Below are 18,524 nucleotides of genomic sequence, written 5' to 3'. Positions count from 1 at the left end.
AGACTGCATTGCATACTTGCTACAAATTCAGCAGAGCCAATCCATTAGTGACAAACCCATTAGGGACACTGGTGGACTTTGCTTCCTTTTTCCTAAGCCAAACCAATAAGAATACCAGCATGTTGTTCAAAGCTGCTGATTCCAACCATCATCATCCATCATCATTCTCCAGGCCCTGGCACTGCTCTCTCTCTCTCTCTCCCTCTCTCTCCATCACTATCTCTCACCCTCTTATCCCACACTCTGGCAGTCTGCAGCCGCCGGGCTCCAACCTGGTCCTTCCACCTGCTGTATCATACGAGAGGGTGGTGTGATACTGCAGCAAAAGATCTGCCAAAGCACCTCATTATCCCAGTGCAGTCTGGTCAGCAGCACATGAGCAGTAAATCAAAGTAAGATCAAAGCAGTCTGCAGAGTCTGTGAACAACTCCTCAGATAAACATATCTGTGAATGCTTCGCAAACATGCTGTCTATGGTTTTTCTGTTTAACGCTTCTTTCTATATTCTCAAAATAGTCATAATATTCAACGCAGCATCAATGTAGGAAGCCAAACATCAAATATAATCATATTTATTATCACCCTGCTTTCTGTGTGGACATTAACACAGTGCACTAACAGCGTGCAATACGAGCGTCAGGCACAAAAACATATATATGTATATATACAAGCTCAAGTCCCTTTACCATGAACTTCTCCTCTTCATCTTTGAAAGTATTTTAAGAGGAAGTGGAACCTTTTGTGTCTTTATTACAGGCTTTAAACTTTATACTGTAGACCATGGGACAGATAGAGAGGGGGTATAACATACAGGTCAATAAAGGTGTGTAGCCAGTAGGAGAGGGACAAAATCAAAACTGCAATATGTCGTCGTCCTGACTCATGTGATAACAAGTTATAATAACAAGCATCAACTCGACAGTGAGTCCTTTAAATGACAGGACTCACCTCTCCACATGCAAATGTTCACTTAACCCTAACCCCTCCAAACTCTTTTTTTTGTAAGGGAGTTGTTTCTACACTCTCCACCCCCACAAAACCAATTGTGATTAGTTTAGATAGAGGTAACAGACCCTGAACGTTGGTCCGTTGAATGTGTTTCTCTCTTTGTGCAGCGCAGCAATGGATTAAGCAAGACCTCTTCCAGAGTTGGCAAAGTGTGCAGATCGATCTGGTTACACAAGACTATTTAGTCACTTACTTGCAGCTATAAACGCCCTTGTGGGGATTAGAAAACACTTTAAGTTTAAGACCGTTTGCCAAACAAAAAAAAAAGAAAACAAAAAAAAGAGGCAATTTGTGGAAATCACCTTGAGCTCCATGAAACTGGGATGGAAATGTTTCACTGACTGTCGTGATATTCTATCAGGCGAAACATTTAGCAATAAAATAAATCAAGAAAAAAAAACGTCATTGCAAATGAACCAATGATGAAGATGTTGTTTATTAAATCCCTCAATGCATAATGTCTACTCCGTCTTTGTAATGAAGCCCCCCAGCACGTTAAATAGCAAACCATTGTGTTCTCCTGAGACACACGACGTCAGCCCGTGTTTCTCTGCTGCTGAACTCACCACGTGTGTCTTTCCTTTCAAAGAATTCTCCTCTGCCTTCTGGGAACTGTCTCCATAAAGCCTAATTCAATAACATCAGGGGGAAAGTGCTGCGGTTGAAGCACTCTTCACTGCTGTGTGATACCAGTGTTTCATTAGGGGTGAATAAAGACGAGCAGGGTAGAAGGCTGCCTTTCATGGCTGCATTGAGAGGCTCCTGGTTGGCCGTCACAGGCAGGCGGACGGGTTCGGCACGCTGAGCCCTCGGAGGCACTGTGATTAAAGGGACGTGCAGGCTAATGGGGAGCTCATTTGGACCAATCTGCTGTGTGATAAGGGAGATGGAGGGTGGCGCGATGCTCCAGAGGTGACGGCTTAATCTCTGCACACATCCATTCGAACGCACATATTTTACTCTAGGTCTCAGCTGGAAGACTGCCGCTGAGCGTCTCTGATTGTTCTGCAGAGATGAACACACACACACACACACACACACACACACACACACACACACACACACACAATTTACAATGAACAAGCAATAAGCCTGCATCGGCCCAAAACTTTGCAAAAGATGACCTTCACAAACTTCATTCTGGGGAATAAATTGAGCTCGACAGCACATCATAATTTTAAATTAAAACATTACTACCCAGAGTATTTTTTTCTCTTTTTTTTTTTTTTCATTTCCACCAGCAGAACCCAAAGCTAACCAGCAGCAGCCAGCACGGGCAGAAATATTTCCCATCATGCCTCGGGAGCAAATTAAACAAGCTGTTTACTACGGGGACATCTGCACATTTTGGCAACAGAGTCTGAAATTAGATTTTAATATATTGTGGAATCCATGAAATGAGTTGCAACTTAATTAGGACTGTGCAAGTAAACTCAAATGTCCAAAATATTACAAAGGAAATTGAAAATTTAATTGCTGTCACAGTGCCACCCAAAACGTCTTGTGATGCTCCACGCCAGAGTGGGAGGAGAGTCCCCACATGATGGAGGCTATCAAACTTTAGAAACTTTCTTGTTACCAAGCAAAATGTTGTACATCAACAGAGGAGGAAAGAAGCAAGTCAAACCTTTTATAACTGCACTTTAATGTTTGTTGTTCTCCTTTCAGTTCTTTAATTTACGACTATCTCTACTAACCTTTTCAAAGGAGGCTCATTTCTATAGCTTTAATGCACGAGAGCCATTGTGAATAATTTGTATTCATTCGAGACGGTTAACTTCACAACAGAAAACATGATGACAACATTTTAACTATTGACCGTATATAAAGATGAACGACGAGTCTCCACCTCCTCCCGTCATACACAGTGAAGCAAAAATGCCCCCACTGTGACCTCTGACCTCTTGCTGGTGACGTCACATGGGTCCAGAGTCTGTGCAGTAGCTGCAGGATTGATGTCCCGTCTCTTTCACTAACCAAAGCTCATATTTAATTTACTGACGAAACAGCAAAGGTCAGTACGAGTTCACAGCAGAACAGATTTCTGTGTCAGTTTGCAGCAGACGCTAGAATTATAGAAAGTTCACAGACTCTTAGCGTTCGGTGTGTTTCCCCTTGCTGTTCTTTCTCTGCTCTGCTGAGCCTGTGCACACGGCACCACAGGAGCTGCAGTTGTCAACACAGCTGCCAATCAACCCTTTTAATAGCGTCAAGTAACTAATTAAAATGAAATTGCTCCGAAAATGAACACTTGAGCAAAAAGCAGCATGATGTGAACGAACCATAATGAAAGAAATCCTGTTTTTAATTGTTTTGATTTCATCGTTCCTTTGTTTTTTAATTTTTATATTTTTGGTCGATTTTTGCCTTTTATTGGATGAGACAGCCGAAGAGAGACAGGAAATGCTGGGAGGAGAGAGAGCGAGGGGTGAATCCAGATTCAAACCTGGAGCTGCTGCGCCGAGGACTGCAGCCACTGTGCATGGGGTGTGCGACCTATCCGCTAAGCTGTCAGCACCCCTGATTTTATAGGTGACCCATTTCCCATCTGGTAACATGGAGGACATTTATGACCAATACTGCAGCCAGACGACACGCGGATGGAGAGATGCGTCGCCCATTTTTTAAGCACTCTGTGTTGAAGACAAAACAGACACCAGAGGTGAAAGCAAAGTCAAGTGTTCAACTGGGAACACGTCTTTACAAAGAACCAAACATCAAAACACCAAACATGAAATTATTTGTCCGAATCATTTTCCAGCCAACAAAGGCAATCAGCCAGGATCACACATGTCCAGTGACAAAACATGAAGTGTTCATTATATGTCAATGCAAACCAAGTGAAGGACGGATGAACAAGGCAGCACATCGATGCACCTAAAATATTTTGGTTTGGTCCCTCATAAATTTCCACCTTACCGGCTGGCTGTGTAATTGAATTTTTTCTTCTGGATGAGGGTTCAGTATAAATCTTGGTGTTGCTAGGAACAAATGGTACGTAAGGAGGCGGTGAAGTTAGCATCAATCACCGCTGCTCTTCTTCAAACCTGACCAGCAAGCCTGCCTTTCAAACGAGGTTCTCCGATGGGATTTGAATCCCCATCAAATCCCAATTCCAAATGAAACTGCTGCTCATTCTTGTCCTCCGCTTTGCTCTCCCCGTTTGCAGCCATCCTCTACACGTCCTGCATCCTGGTGGGCATTTTCATGAACAGCAGTGTGCCGATATTCTTCGAGCTCTTCATCGAGACCGTGTACCCGGTCCCTGAAGGCATCACCTGCGGAGTGGTCACTTTCCTGGCCAACCTGTTCTGCGGCCTGCTCCTGTTCTTCCTCACCTTTTACAGCACAGGTAAGACAGGAGACAAACTGCATTTTTTTTGGTTTCCATCTCTGGACTTTTATTTCTCTCGTTATAGTTAAGACATAAAGCTGATATTCTCTGAAATGATTTTCACTCCCCCGCCACGTTTCTCCTTCCTCCCAAAAGCTACAGGCATCATTGTTTTCAAAACTCCATTTCCACCTCTGCAGATGTTGCCGATAAAAGACAGAAAATTAGGTTACAATCCAATTGACACATTCAGCACGAAGCAAGAAAAACTGCCTTCTGCAATTTACCCTCTGATTTATCTTTTTGAGTTTCTGGCAGAGTTTGATCAAATAATTTGGGCAAACAGCGACAGGACAGCGTGTCATCTGCTTCTTTTCTGCCCTGCAGTTTTCACGAGAGAAAGCCAAATCACAGTCTAACTAGCTCAGACATCTATGTAAACGCCTGTGCGTGAGCGCGAGAGCTTCTTTTGTGGTATGTACTCGTGTTTTGTTCTGTTTGTCCAAGGCTTTTGTGATATTTGCCCGCCAGTCTTCAGCTTTTTTTTGTTTTTGTTTTTGTTTTTTTTCCCCTTCCCTGTGAGTTTTGGCTACATCACAACACAAATCAGCTGGGTTGATGAATCCATCTCTGACACGCTTCCCCCTTCCCTGCTTGTTTGAGTAAACAGCAGATATATTTTCAAACCTGCATAAATATTCATGAGCTTCGTCCTCCCACTCTGCTGAGTTGCTGTGATTGCTACGAGGATACTGACAGCTGCTGCCTGACAACTATATGTTGATCCTGCCTTCTGCGTTGTCTTGCCGGTGCAGGTGGATGTGAATCTTCTTTGACCTTAACAGCCGTCGAGCACCTTTGGGGGGAACATAAGTATGTGGTATAGTAGTGGCACAAATCCAGCGTGTTCTGTTGCAAACAGCTGGTATCAAATATTTACAACACGTATGATTGTAGAGCCTCAACGACCAAGACTGCACTGTGTAAGGAAAATATTAATAATGCAACATTGTTCAGTATCAGGATCAAAACAAACAGATTTTTTTTTTTTTTTTATAAATGTGTGGGGTTTTTATGCCTTTATTGTACAGATAGGATACAAGAGAGAGAGAGAGAGAGAGAGAGAGAAGGAGCCACAGGTGCCATTCGAGCCCATCGGGTCACCAGCTTGGAGGACTGAAGCCTCTGCACACGGCCCTTTGCTGCATGTCGCCCCCCTCTCTCTGCCCCCAGCTCTTCCTGTCTCTCTTCAGCTGCCCTATCTAATTATAATAATAATAATGAAAGAAGCGCTCTTTTCTTTGCCAAAGCAAAACCCACTCCTTGATTTTTATATTTGTTCCTTGAAATCATTTTTCCTTCTGCATAGTTTTTCATTTGCGTATGAGTGAAGCGCCTGTCGTTCATGTAAAATCAGGACACTCTCGCAATCGTTCCTTTTAGCAGTCTAAGAGGGCAAAACATGCAATTAAAGAATTACAGTGTATGGTTTCTGACACATGCCTCTAAATCTCCTCTCTCCTGATCTCTGTGACTAAACCATCAATTCCCTTTTGACGGTACGATCCAAAATGTACCTGCTGCTGTCAAAGCGTTTTCACCTAAATAGATCTCCGGAGCGGCGTCACTTTAAAGCTCTGACTGTTTTGCTGCCAAGCTGGCTGCAAAGGAGAAAAAGTTACAAGCGACTGCCAAAATGCACATTTGGCACCGAGTTTGTAGCATAACAGCAAAAAGGGTAATTCATAAAAATAGAGTTTAAGGATTATAGAGTCTCATTTTTCATGGATAAATAATCTTTTAAAGCAGCATTTGTACCAGATGCAGCGCTCCATTTGTACAAGTTGAACACAAAGAGGGTCTAAAGGCTCCACAGCATTGTTGCCACACTAATAACCCGATTCCCTTTAATTACTTAAAGAGAACTATTTTTTCAAGGCAAGCCAACGCTGCGTGTGTTTATTTATAGATGCTTTGATTGGATTGTTTAAGGGCACAGGCAGTGGGCTTATGGTATATTTAGATTTAAAATCCTGTTAGATTTAAGGGAGCGGTATTTAAACAAATCAGACACTTGTGGAAATAAATGTATGATTATTTTTTTTATGAGTTTGCACTTTTATTGTCAAGGCTTAACATCTCCACTGCCTTCCGGTTGGTTTGGTCGGTTCATGTAGCCTCACAGTGAGAAGGTTCCTGGTTCGAATCCCCGTCAGACAGGAGCCTCTCTGTGTGCAGTTTGCATCCTCTTGCATGCGTGCATTCTCTCCAAACCTTTCTCCTCTTACGGTCTAAAGAAGCGCTGTGATTGAATGGCGACCGCTCCAGGTTGCCGAGCCTCTCGCCCAATGAAAGCTGGGATCAGCTCCAGCCCCCCTCCCTCCCCCCCTCCCTCCCCCCTCCTTGAACAGGAAAAGTAGAACAGATAATGGATGGATAGTTTGGCTCAGTCTTCAGCAGGTGTAGTTTGGCTGGTTAAAAAGGACTCTGAGTGGATTAGTTAAATTCAACCGTCATTATTTTCACAGTAAAAAGAACCGCAGTTAAAGTCGACATCAAAGAGGAGTATAGCTGCCTGGAAATTGAGATTTAGAAGCCAGGTAATGTGTTTTGAATTGTGTGAAGCTGCATTAGTCAGTCCGGTGATAAATCATAGATTAGACAGTGATAGAGCAGGTGTGGATATAGATGGAGCAGCTGCACACAATCTCAAGAGTTGAACTCATAAAGAATACATGTATCGTCTGCTCCACGCTCCTCTCTGCTCGCCTCTCAATGACTGACTGCTTTGTGTGTGTGTGTGTGTGTGTGTGTGTGTGTGTGTGTGTGAAAGTGCTACATGTTCTGTGTATAGCTGTACACTTTGTGTGTTGCTGCTCCTCTCTAGTCACTTCTTTGCGAGTTCAGACGCAGACTCCTGTGCGTGCGTGTGTGTGTGTACATGTTGTGTGTTCTGTGTGTGTGTGTGGGCGAGCTGAAGGGTGTCTGATCTGCCGGGATGGATCCTTGACAACTTCCCCGCGACAGCCGGAGAGAAGATCAAGCTGAGATGATGGAGGCCTTGGCTGCTCTTTTCTTTCACTTCCCAGCCTGCAGTCGTCGAGTAGAACGAGATGCATCCAGGCTCTCCTGTCAGGAAGTTCACTCTGCTGCAGGCATGTGGGCGCTGTAGAAAAACTAACAGAGCAGGAGCTTGCCACAAACGAGCTCTACCTGCGTAGTGTTTCCTTAGTTTGTATAGTTGTGAGTTTTTCCTGCAGCTTTAAGCTTTAAGACGTGATGATGTGTGTTTCTGGGTGCTAATGATCCGAGTAGGGAGAGCGAGAGAAGTGCAGAGGAGCTGAATAGAAAACGTAACGTAGATGAATGTAAGTCACAGTGTTACAATGAGTCCATTGTGATTGACTTATTACATGCACGCTGATTGGTTGTTCGATTAAGACCGAATGGGTCGTAAAAGAAAAGGGTAAATTCAAAACCAAATAAAGTGACAGTATTAAAGCGTATGTTTGAAAAGTATTTACTCGAGTACGGACAGACAGTTTTAGATCCGATTCAATTATATTACGTAATAAGGTTCTCTTGTCTCAGAATCGAAAAACCTGCCCATTTCCTATCCTGTTTGGAAATCATCTGTTCAGTTCTCCTGAAGCGATCCCTCCTGCACAGATTAATTTGATTATTATGTAAATTCCCCTTTGGAAGTATTCTTGTGGGCTGTTTCATTACTCTAATTTCCTCTCTGTGTTCCCATAATGGCTGCAGCACAAAAATATTGCAGACTTCCAAACTGATAAATTCTGCCTGAGCCTCATCTTTTCAAAGACCCTCTTTTTTTTTTTTTTTTTTTTTCCCCCTCCTGATATTGAAAGTTGGCAACACTAACCTTTAAAGATTTCCATCTATTTCCAGTTTATGGTTCATTTTAGGGGTTTTCCTTTTGACTGCTCACTGCCTCCTTATGCATTCTGAGTTATGCTTAATTTTCCTGCAAGCCGAGAGGAGTGTATGAATATACCTCCCCATCCATTTGAATATCCATGAGAGGCCAGTCATGGTTCAACGAGCCCCACCTGGCCTCTTGACTTTGTTGTCATGTTGGGGAAAAAAAAAAAAAAAGGCACAAAAATCTCTCAACCATGTGAATCAGGAGCATGAATGGTGCCTCTGGGTCGTGTGTCTGCGCTTGCTGCTCCTTTTTTTCGATTTCTTCTGCTGTGTGTTTGTGTCATTTAGTGCAATGCATCAGGCGGAATACAAAGCAGCAGGGAGGTATTGTGGAGCAGAAAGAGCCTCAAAGGTTTTGTCGTGGATGAAGACGGGGTGGAAGATGAGGAGGGGCGGCGTTTCCTGTGAGTCGTTAGAATCTACTGCACTGGGTGGGCGGGCGGGCGGAGGTGGGGGGGGGGGGGGGGGGGGGGGGGGGGTACCAGAGAAATAATTCCAGCAGTTCTTTAGTCCTAAAAAGTTATTTTATTTCTTTGCGAGTCAACTTTGCATTCTTGTCTGAAGTAGAAAAGTGCAGAAACTTCTCCAACCCCCCCGTAAAGAATGTGGAGGTGTTTACAAAAAAACCCAGACTGCTCTTTATGTCGCGCTCACTCATTCCTGACAGAATACAAAAAAAAAAAGCCTTATTTTTATTTTCTGTTTTTTGAAATCTTTCAGAGAGTTTTGACTTATGTGTGAGAAGAAACACTGAAACATTAAAACACTTTGCAAACTCACAAAGTCCGCCCACATGTGCGTACCTCGGCAGGCGGTATGAATAATGCGTCTCCTGTAGGTGTGTCCGACAAGCTGTCGATCTTCAGTAAACACATCTACATGTGCTGTAATGAGGAGGAGGTCGTTTTGTGAAATATGATCTTGTTCGTCTGTGTTTATTGCAATGTGTGACCTCCATCTTCTTAAAAAAAAAAAAAAAAAAATGGAAGCGGCAGAATGGAGTTTCATTAATTCTAACGCTGCTTTGACCTCAATTAAGAGTGACGAAGGCCATAAGATTCCTGTCGGCCCATGACTCTGTCTTCATCTGCAGCTCCGGCGTGCTGACGGTGGCAGCGGCAGTAATAGGTCGTTAATATGATGAACTGTTCACACTGATGTTTCACAGTATCATTCTGCCACACTGAACCTGCTGTATGTAAAGGCGCTAATTAGCTAACTTGCTGGCTGATGTGCATTTGCTTTGGATGAGTTACAACTTTGCTCAGCAGTTTGAATAGCCTGGTGTCCTCTATCATTCAAGCTTAGCCGTCCCTGAACTACCTTTTTTTTTTTTTTTTTTTTTTTTTAATTCTGGATTTTATTTTGGATTCTGTTAAAAAGTCCAGAAACAACTCAAGAAATGAGGATTCATTTGAAACATCTGCAGACACAAAGGATCACATTGAATGATATGACTCCTATCGATGTGATTCTATACTTTACAGTGTGATACAATACAATACGGTGCAACGTGAGACGCGTAGCAGCCATGTTGGATTGTAGTCCAGTCAGCTGAAGTGTCCTTCGTGCTGACGTTCTGTATATGACCTGCACTTAATGGCCGAACTCTGTGGATGCTCACTGTTTGTAGTATTCATACTTTATAGATCTTGAGCCTGCAAAAACATTTGGAGCCAAACTTACATTGCCTTTAAACAATGTAATAATCAACATCGGAGCCTAATGTTAAACAGATGGGCCTCTCGAAATCAAAGAGCAGAACCTTTTGCCAAACCACCTGATTGGATTACTGCAATTACAAAGACTCCTTCGCTTTCTTTTAGAAGTACAGGCTGGAAAACAAACACGCACACACGATTAGACTGTTTGTCTCCAACTTTAAATGGACACATCTTTGTCAAATGTTAGACAGAGTTAGAGGAAGAAGACAGCAGGTCAGATAAACACAACTCCATTAACCCGCCTCCTCGCTGGGTCTCCTGCTGTCCGGTTGGCACACTCCTGATTAATGAGCCTGCTTCAGGAGTCTCGACACCTCGCCCAACACACTCTTACCTAATCCCTCACCTTGCGTCTCCTCTGGAGCCCCTTCTTCACCTCCTTTTTTACCGGGATTTATCTTGTGCTTTCATCTTTGCACCTTGTAACCTACATTCTTCCTCCTCCAAAGAAGCAGTAAAAGGAGCGTGGCTTTCATCCAAATCCCATAATTTTGCACAAGGAGGCTGCCTCACGCTCACCATCTTATTGATCCTGCAGCCGATTCACGATGTTAGGAGAAGACGTGTGATTGGAGTGGAATGGGAAAGACACATTGTGCAGGCTTTGGGCCTTTCAGCTCTCCGTGTGTTACGACAGGATTTCTCCATGTTTGGTCAGGCTTGTTATCAGGACCCGAGCACCTGCCTGCTTTCAACTCATCCTCCATCCTGGCTGAGAAGTTTGCCCATACTTTGATCCTCTTTAACGTCTGTGTCAGGACAAAACACCTGAAACACAAGGCATGCTGCTGGGACGTCAGGCTTTACTGCGTGGGCTGCTTAATGCATTTGGAATAAGGAGTTTATTGATTTGTTGTTTTCTTTCTCAGACAAAGACTGTTCCAAAAGTGAGGCCAATTCAGAAGTACTTTAAACCTTGACTCTGTCAAACGGCCAGCAGGGGGAGATTCTTTGTTTTTGGTCCGATTGTTAAGATGAGCTTCACTCTCTGCAAGTGTCATGGTTTATAACCAAACTTCCTTCCACAACAGCGCCAGCACAGCAGCTTATCGAGATTCGGGGCAAAAAAAATAAATAATAAAAATCGGGACTCCTGCAGGCAGTGTGGTGAAAATCTTGACCCTTCATAAGTCGAAGGCGAAACTTGAAGAAGAGCTCATTTGTCGGGGGCCGTTGATGAGTTAAGATGCAGACGGTTGGTTGCAGCCGCGCCCTCTGCATTCAGCATTATTGCAGACAGCCGGAGCACCTCTCTTTGTGCTTAATGGAGCCTGAACAGAGAGCAGAGAAAATAGAGCACCTCATCCTGCACCATGTTTAGGTTCAAGTGTAGGTCAATGATAACGGGGAATGCTGCCAATATCATCGAATTATTCAGAATCATTACGAAAGACAGCTTGGGAGGCGGATCTCCTTTCCTTTATGGTATGTCAGGAATTCCTATTGATTAGCCATTAGTCCCTTATGATGGTGATAAATTATTCAATGTCCCCTCATACAAACTCTCATTATGGTTTCTGGATTTATGTCAGTGACCCATTTGTCCTTATTAGAGAACAGACTGATAACTTTGAGTTTAACTCAGTGGTCATTCTGACTTTGATACAGTCTGTCTCTCGGGAGCCGCCTGCTTGTCCCAGAATGCATTTCAAGGTTCAAGGTTTACTTTATTGTCAATTCCAAAATATGTCAGACATACAGTGAAATTGAAATTACATTCCCCCCCCCCCTCACCACGGTGAAATGTGAGGTACGGGAAAATATGAAATAAAATGAGGTAAAATAAGAGAAATAATATTTGCACTAATAAATTCTAAATGTGCAATTTCATGAACAGCATTTGACCACATTGTTATCTGACTGTCTGAGAGAGCACAAACAAGATGGAGAAAACTGTACGTGCATCGTTGACTCTTGGCTGGTTTGCAATTTCAGCACATGGAGTCGAGACACGTGAAGCTGGAATTGTAATTTGAGGTTAGGAGTAACAACAGATTTTGAGCATTGACCTAGAGACACATTGTCAACAACTGCAGGCGTTTTTCCCACTCTATAAACGTCGATAAGATAGACGGTGTTAAGTTTGAACAGCTCCGAGAATGCTGTTAATCTGCTCCTGTTGCAGTTTTCACTCTTCCAGGAAAGCTTTTCACAGTATTGTAGAAGCTAGCTGCAGGGATTTTCTTCCATTCAGCCACAAGAAGCATTTCACAGTGCAGTCTGCCTGTGTGTACTCCAGGTGAGGCCCAGCTCGCTGTTGGCGTTAAATTTAAAGCCGAAGCTGTTGAATAGATTTGAGGTCAGGCCTCTGTGTCCACCGGGGAATTTTCTCCACGCCAAAATGAACTAAAGCATTTTTATTTTTTTTTTAGAGCTAACTTTTGGAAGAGGGGTTGTAATCTTGGAACTTGAAGAGTCCGTCTTATTATGTTGAAAACTACTGAAAGACCATCATTTTCTCGTCCATGAATATATGTAGTTGAGTAAAAAATTGACTGTCAAAAGAATTGCCTGAGAGGAAAGGCTCTTAGAAAAATGTACATTTTAAGTGCGGGAAACCTGGGAGAAAAAAATGGAGAGTAAAGAAAAAACTAAACTACATTTTGAGCAGTTCACTTCAACGGAGTCTGGGATACAACCGAAGAAAACTACAAACAATCGAACTCTGACCTCCCTCTGTTTTTCTCTGTGTCTCTTTTTCTTCAGACCCGACGTGGGTGAACTGGTGTCTCGCCAGCGCCTGCGTCTTCAGCCTCATCGTCATCCTCTTCTTCAGGGAGTCTTACGACCGTCTCTACCTGGACGTCTTCGTCTCTGTGTGATGCTGCTAACGGAAAAAAAAAATGCAAACACGACGACTTGATCATATTGGACTGAGTTATAACTATTCTTGCACAAAGTCGGGGAGAAAAGGGAGAAGAAAAGGACAGTGGAAGGGCCGCTTCCTTTTAAGGTGTAAGATTTAAGATCTTTATGTACATATTTAAAGTGGCGGTAATGGAAAGCTTGTTCTGTGGCTGCCGAGAAGAACCAAGACTTGATTTAACAGCGATGTTTACTCTAATGATCGATCGGCTCGATGACAAATGACTGCACAACACTGTCATTACCTGATTTTATTTGTCTGTCATTGTTTGTTTGTCAACAAACTATGTGAACGGTTTGATTTCCTCACCAGACTCAGCATGACGGACTCTTAGTAGCTGCTGTTTACAGATGATTTCATATTTAAAGTTCTCAGTGTCGCCCCCCCCCCCCCCCCTTGTCGCTGCTCGTGATCACGTTTTAAATAACTCCCGTAACAAGGAAGCATAAAGGACAGCTTCATCAGCCAGTCAGCGGGCCTGTCTGAGCTGAGGCGGGGTTTAATGACTCCCTGAGGGGGTCTGACACGTTTTAGTGAATAGTGAGACTGAGACATTGGTACTTCTAATCTGATATCACATCTCAAGATGAACGTTATGCAAAAATGATCCTCCACATTGATGATTGGATGTGGGCCAGGCGCGTGGGCTGGGATTTGATGGTAAATCTGATTTTTCTTTTTCTGATCGAAGAACTGTTCATGTGCAAGAAGCTGAGCTGTTCCCCTCTCAGATCTAAGAGGGCCTTCAGCCTATTTATGATTCATTGTGTCAAATTGCAGATGATTTGCTTTTTAATCTAACTTTAATGATGTTTTGTTTCTTTTCTTTTTTTGTATTGTTTTTAAATCTGTTTTCCTCAGTGGCCTGTCAGTATTTATTGGATATGTCTCTACACTAACATATTTAACACTTACAAAGCAATGTTTAGTGACGGTTTTTAGCCGCTGCAGATGCACACTCATTTTACTCTACAGGCATTAGGATTATGTTACGTTGTACTGTCAAAGGCTGCTCGTCCTCCAAACCACCAGCAGGGGGCTCTGCGCCAACTTGAAAGTTTACTCACAAAAAAAAAACTGCCAGAAAATGGAAATGAAGTCAGAGTTCTTGGATTTCTTTTCCTGACGAAACTAAAAATCTGATCAAGAAAAAGCGAAAGATGGAAATCACACAAAAACACAAAGACAAATGAAAAACATGCAACACTTGAGGACAAATTTGTTGTTTGACTTGTTGTATTTTCTGTACGTCTTTGTGTTTCACTGCAGCTACTGTATAAGCAGTGTTGTAATGTGTTTCCCTCTGGGATTGGAGATGTTTTCTCTTATTTTTTACTCTCCTTGTACAGAAAAAAAAAAAAAAAGGTTGTCTTTTACCTTTCGACATGTTGCCTTAATTGCCCGGTGCAGTGCGTTCAGCCTCCCTCTCCTCCACACTGTGACTACTTTATCAGTGTATGTTGTTAAAGGTCATGTTCTCTGTCTGTTCTGCAGCACATACGGTGGTTGTACCATAGCTTTGGGTTTTAAATGTATTTGTTCTGTGGTGAGGATAGAGAGCAAATGTGACTGTTTTAAATTTTTCCAGCACCTTATTAAAAAGAAACATTTTAAGAATAACACTGTTGTTCTCCTGTTGTTTTTCTACAAGCCGTTTGACATTATTCTGTGAGTTTAGTCAGTTTGTGTTAATAAGGACCTTTGTTTCTACTTCCACGTCCCCCCTCAACAACAACTTTCTTCCCTTTTTCTTACACGAGTCATCTCCTTTACACCATCAGAAGGCCCTTTTGCACAGGCACTGCACTCCTGAAAGACGTCCAGACCTTTTCCAGGTGAGCTGCACATGTCAACACAAACTGCCTTCATGCAGACTTGACTGTCAGTCAGTTTTAGACCATTGGTAAAGGTTTCAATCTTTTGGTTTACTTTTGACTGTACCTTTAAGAACCACATGACATCACTCTCTGTTCAGGTCTGACCTCATCGTCTGTGTTATTCTTGCAGTGCGTTAACGTCTTCTCACACTGACCCAGGACAGAAGTCGAGGAAGCTCTCAGAGGAACCCTGAATTCTAGGAAACCTCTTTAGTTTTTCTACTTTTCTCATTTCAGGATCAACATGCATGACCTCACTGTTTTTAAACCTTCCTTTAGGAGACTTTTTTTTTTTTTTTACACCCTTCTTCCTGGTCTTGCAGCTGGAGATGAGCTCATGCTAAGTAGCTGGCTGGTTAAGGTCTCTTGGGCAAGTCTGCATGCAACATACTGTTTGAGTCCTCAGTCTGGTTCTTATTAGAATCAGTGTGTGTGAACAAAAAGATGCTGAGATTAATTTCACCTCATCTACCTCATTCATGATCCTTCGAACTCTTGCTCTTTAAGCTTGAAGGAACTCCTGACCCGAAAGAAAGACTTTAGTGAGGATAGAATTTTAATCTGACGTGAAAACTTAGAGACGGAAAATGTATGTGGCTGTGCATGAGATGAGGTTGGATGGTTTCAGGTCGGGTGTGCACAGCTCGCAAAGCACGCCTGCAGGGATGTGAAATTAATCCACTGTTGGTTTATGGAGATGTTTTCAGTTTCAGAGGAGCTGTTGCATGCATTCTTCACAAATCCTGCAGTGGGAAGAAACGTGCTTTGTTTTGCCTTTTTCCGTTTATTGACTGTCAGTTTATTGACACAGTTTCAGCCTTTCCTTTCTCTGTTCCAGACTCTGTCCCCTTTGTTTTCTCGACACCGCAATAAAGCGGACAACTCAGGAAAATAATTTTTAAAAAGGCAACAATTATTCAATTCTGCACAAAATATAAACATAAACTCTTAAAAGAAAAAAACAACTACAATAAACTGTTAATAATTGACACAGTTTACTGTGGCTGTGTTTGCTTGTTGAAAGTCAAAGTAATGGACTCAGAGAAAGGTTATTGAGTTGCTTTAAATGATCATCGGCCAAACACTGAGCAGTTAATACGAAGGTGATTCATTTAAAATAGATTTTTGTAATGCATTAGGGCTGGTTGCAGTGAGTGACCAGTCATTGTTACAGAACTCTTGAAGGATTTATTATAAACATTTATCATCCATTATAAACACAAAAAAAGATCCAATAAATCACCTTTTTTATTCTGCAACAACATCTTTATACAAAACCTCTGTTGATAATAGATAAACAGAAAACCAACATGTGTGACTCACTTTGTTGAAGTTTTACATTTCTGTGAGGGACAAAGAGAAGCTGCATGAGGTACTAACTCGAGCAGAAAATCTTTTTTATCTGATGTGGAAGTTACAACAACAAAGGGAGCTGTTTTATTTGACTCAGAGGGGTGCTATTAAGGAGAAAAATACACTTTTGTTATTTACTATCAGGCTCAGTGTAAGTAAATACCCTCAACTTCGACTAACAAGTCCCAGACAAAAGAGGTGCCTTTGTTTTCACGTCAGACAGAATTAAAGTAATGATGCATTCACTGCCCACTGTTCACACTGTTTATTAACAGCCTTTCAGTAGGAGCTTAATTCCAATTTCTTGCCCTGGCTCGTTGTCAGTGTTGGGCTTGGAATTGCAGCTCTCGGGGGGTCTCTGGGGAGAGGATGGAGCCACACAAAAGTGAAACAAAAGATTTGTTATACCCACAGGCAATTTGGGTATTTTGGCTTTTGTTGCAGTGCTGTAAAGAAAAAAAATGGTGTTCCTGTCACTGCATCTGACATTTTCATACCCACATCTTTTGTTTTCTCAATGTTGCCTATTCCACTTCCCTGTCGTCGTCCTATTCAGATGCTGCTTGTTTTTCCTCCCTCCTGTGATTAAAACTCACTTGTGTCTCTTTTTTTGTTTTGTTCAAGTCGTGCACCTTAACGTCTCCTTGGGCCTCCCCTGAGCTCCACAAGTCCCTTAATTGACTTCTCCTGGATTATGAAAAATGAGCAGCGCTTTCAAACGGCTCATTTAGCAGAGCTGCTATCACGGCGAATGTTACTTTATCTTCAACATATTAAAAAGGGCGAGGTGCTCTTGATTAGGAGCGATGGGCTGCAAAAGCACAAACTGCCAGCATCTGACAGCTGGTCGCTAATTTGTTAATTCATCACCAGTGAATTTCAAGTATTTGGCTGCTACTGTGGGAAACTCAAATTATATTAAGATTTAAATGCTCCACGAGAATGAATAAAATATAAGAGACAGACTTAGGACACGCCGCTGCCTGCAGGTTTATTTAAGGCTCACAAAGTGTTTTGGACACAGGTTTATAAGCTGTGACGGTTAATTTGAGACAGCTTTGTGTCTCAAGCAACGCTCACACATCACGCTCATGAGTTCTGAGCTGCTTCCCGAGAAAACATTAGCAAAGTGCACGTCCAGCATACACATAAAGGCATTAGAATACGCTCCCTCCACCTGCAACAGGAGTGAAGTCTCAATATAGCATACATGCACATACAACGTTATTATTAAGATTTGAACTTGTTAAAAATAACTGTGCATTGTATTACACATTTAATGAAAACTGTAGGAAGTGAGGTATCTTTTACGTGTGACCGTTAACAGATATGACGATGTCTTTGCGGTACACAGCCTTTTTATTTCAGACTCTTTTTTGCATGTTTTATTTTTATTAGTTAGGACAGAAGTCGGGGAGGGGAGGCAGGGAGTTGGTAAGTAAACACTTTGCAACTCATGTTGAGGATATTTGCTATCAGTCACCTCTTCCGGTCTTAAAGCTCCTGTGAGGAATATCCAGTTGTGTTGACTTTGGCGCCCCCTTGTGGCCGATCAGATATCTCTGATTAAATTCTGCCATAGTAAAAAATATAAATCGAATGACAAATCTTTGATTTCTGTTTCATGGATTTCACTTGAAGTTTTAAAAATGGTTTTAAGATTCTATGTTTTATAAAGCATCATTATTATATGAGGATTATCTTGCCCTCTAATCCTGGATGCATTAAAGCTGCTGATGTAAACAATTATAAGAGTACAATGCTATTGTAATCTGAAATGCAAATTATTTCTGATGTCTTACTTGTGTTATTCAGGGGAGTACAGCTTATTCTTACCAGTAAAAAATAAACTTGAATAATATAAATTGTACAGAGGGAAGATAGACATCAGCTTTCCCTCAGGAACATTAAGATTTGATGTTGAAGGTCAAATTTGCTCTAGTTTATGAGCCATGATGCTGTCACTGAATAATATGCAATATTGATCTGAAACGAGAAGTGTCACACTATACTGAGACATTTCCACAGGACGAGCAACAAAGACGTCTACCTGCAGATCCAGCTCGGCAGAGACTCCTGAGCACTGACGCAGGGCGACTTGGCACTGACGGAAGCAGCATGTCATCTGAACAAGAGCAATTATTATAACCATGCAAGTGGAAATGCTGCGGCTACAAGACAAGCTTTCATCCTTCAGTCTGCCTTTGTTAACCACAAATAACCTCCACTGCAGACGACATCCGAAAAAATGTAGAACATCTTTTTTAAAAAGGAGTTCTCAGTGTGCTCCTGTGAAATCCTCTTTCATGAGTGGAACTGTTTCGCCTCTTTGACCTTCCTTTGTTCCTCCAGCCCTTCCTCCTCATCAATACTTTTATTTCAGAAGAGTTTGTGAAGCTAAGCTGCCCCTCTTA

At 42.3% G+C, this 18,524-nt stretch overlaps 1 protein-coding gene across 2 annotated transcripts in view; it reads left to right on the top strand.

Annotated features, from left to right (window-relative positions):
- slc49a4 (solute carrier family 49 member 4) overlaps positions 1-14,500 on the top strand; it is a gene marked incomplete at its 5' end in the record, with an annotated part of 48,526 nt that extends 34,026 nt beyond the window's left edge. The window contains 2 exons of one of the 2 annotated variants that reach the window (XM_079356908.1): positions 4,178-4,360; positions 12,721-14,500. In XM_079356908.1, the coding sequence (XP_079213034.1) occupies positions 4,178-4,360; positions 12,721-12,836 (299 nt within the window). In that variant the 3' untranslated portion in view covers positions 12,837-14,500. Of the gene's footprint in view, positions 1-4,177; positions 4,361-5,157; positions 5,244-12,720 lie in introns of those variants that run through there. The other variant, XM_079356909.1, reaches the window with a different exon arrangement.
- Between the last annotated feature and the right edge of the window lie 4,024 nt (positions 14,501-18,524).

This window comes from Symphodus melops (genome assembly GCF_947650265.1).
Source record: "Symphodus melops genome assembly, chromosome: 12".
Lineage (NCBI taxonomy): Eukaryota > Metazoa > Chordata > Actinopteri > Labriformes > Labridae > Symphodus > Symphodus melops.
The sequence above is the reverse complement of the archived record's forward strand: the minus strand, read 5'-3'. Positions and strand labels throughout refer to the sequence as shown.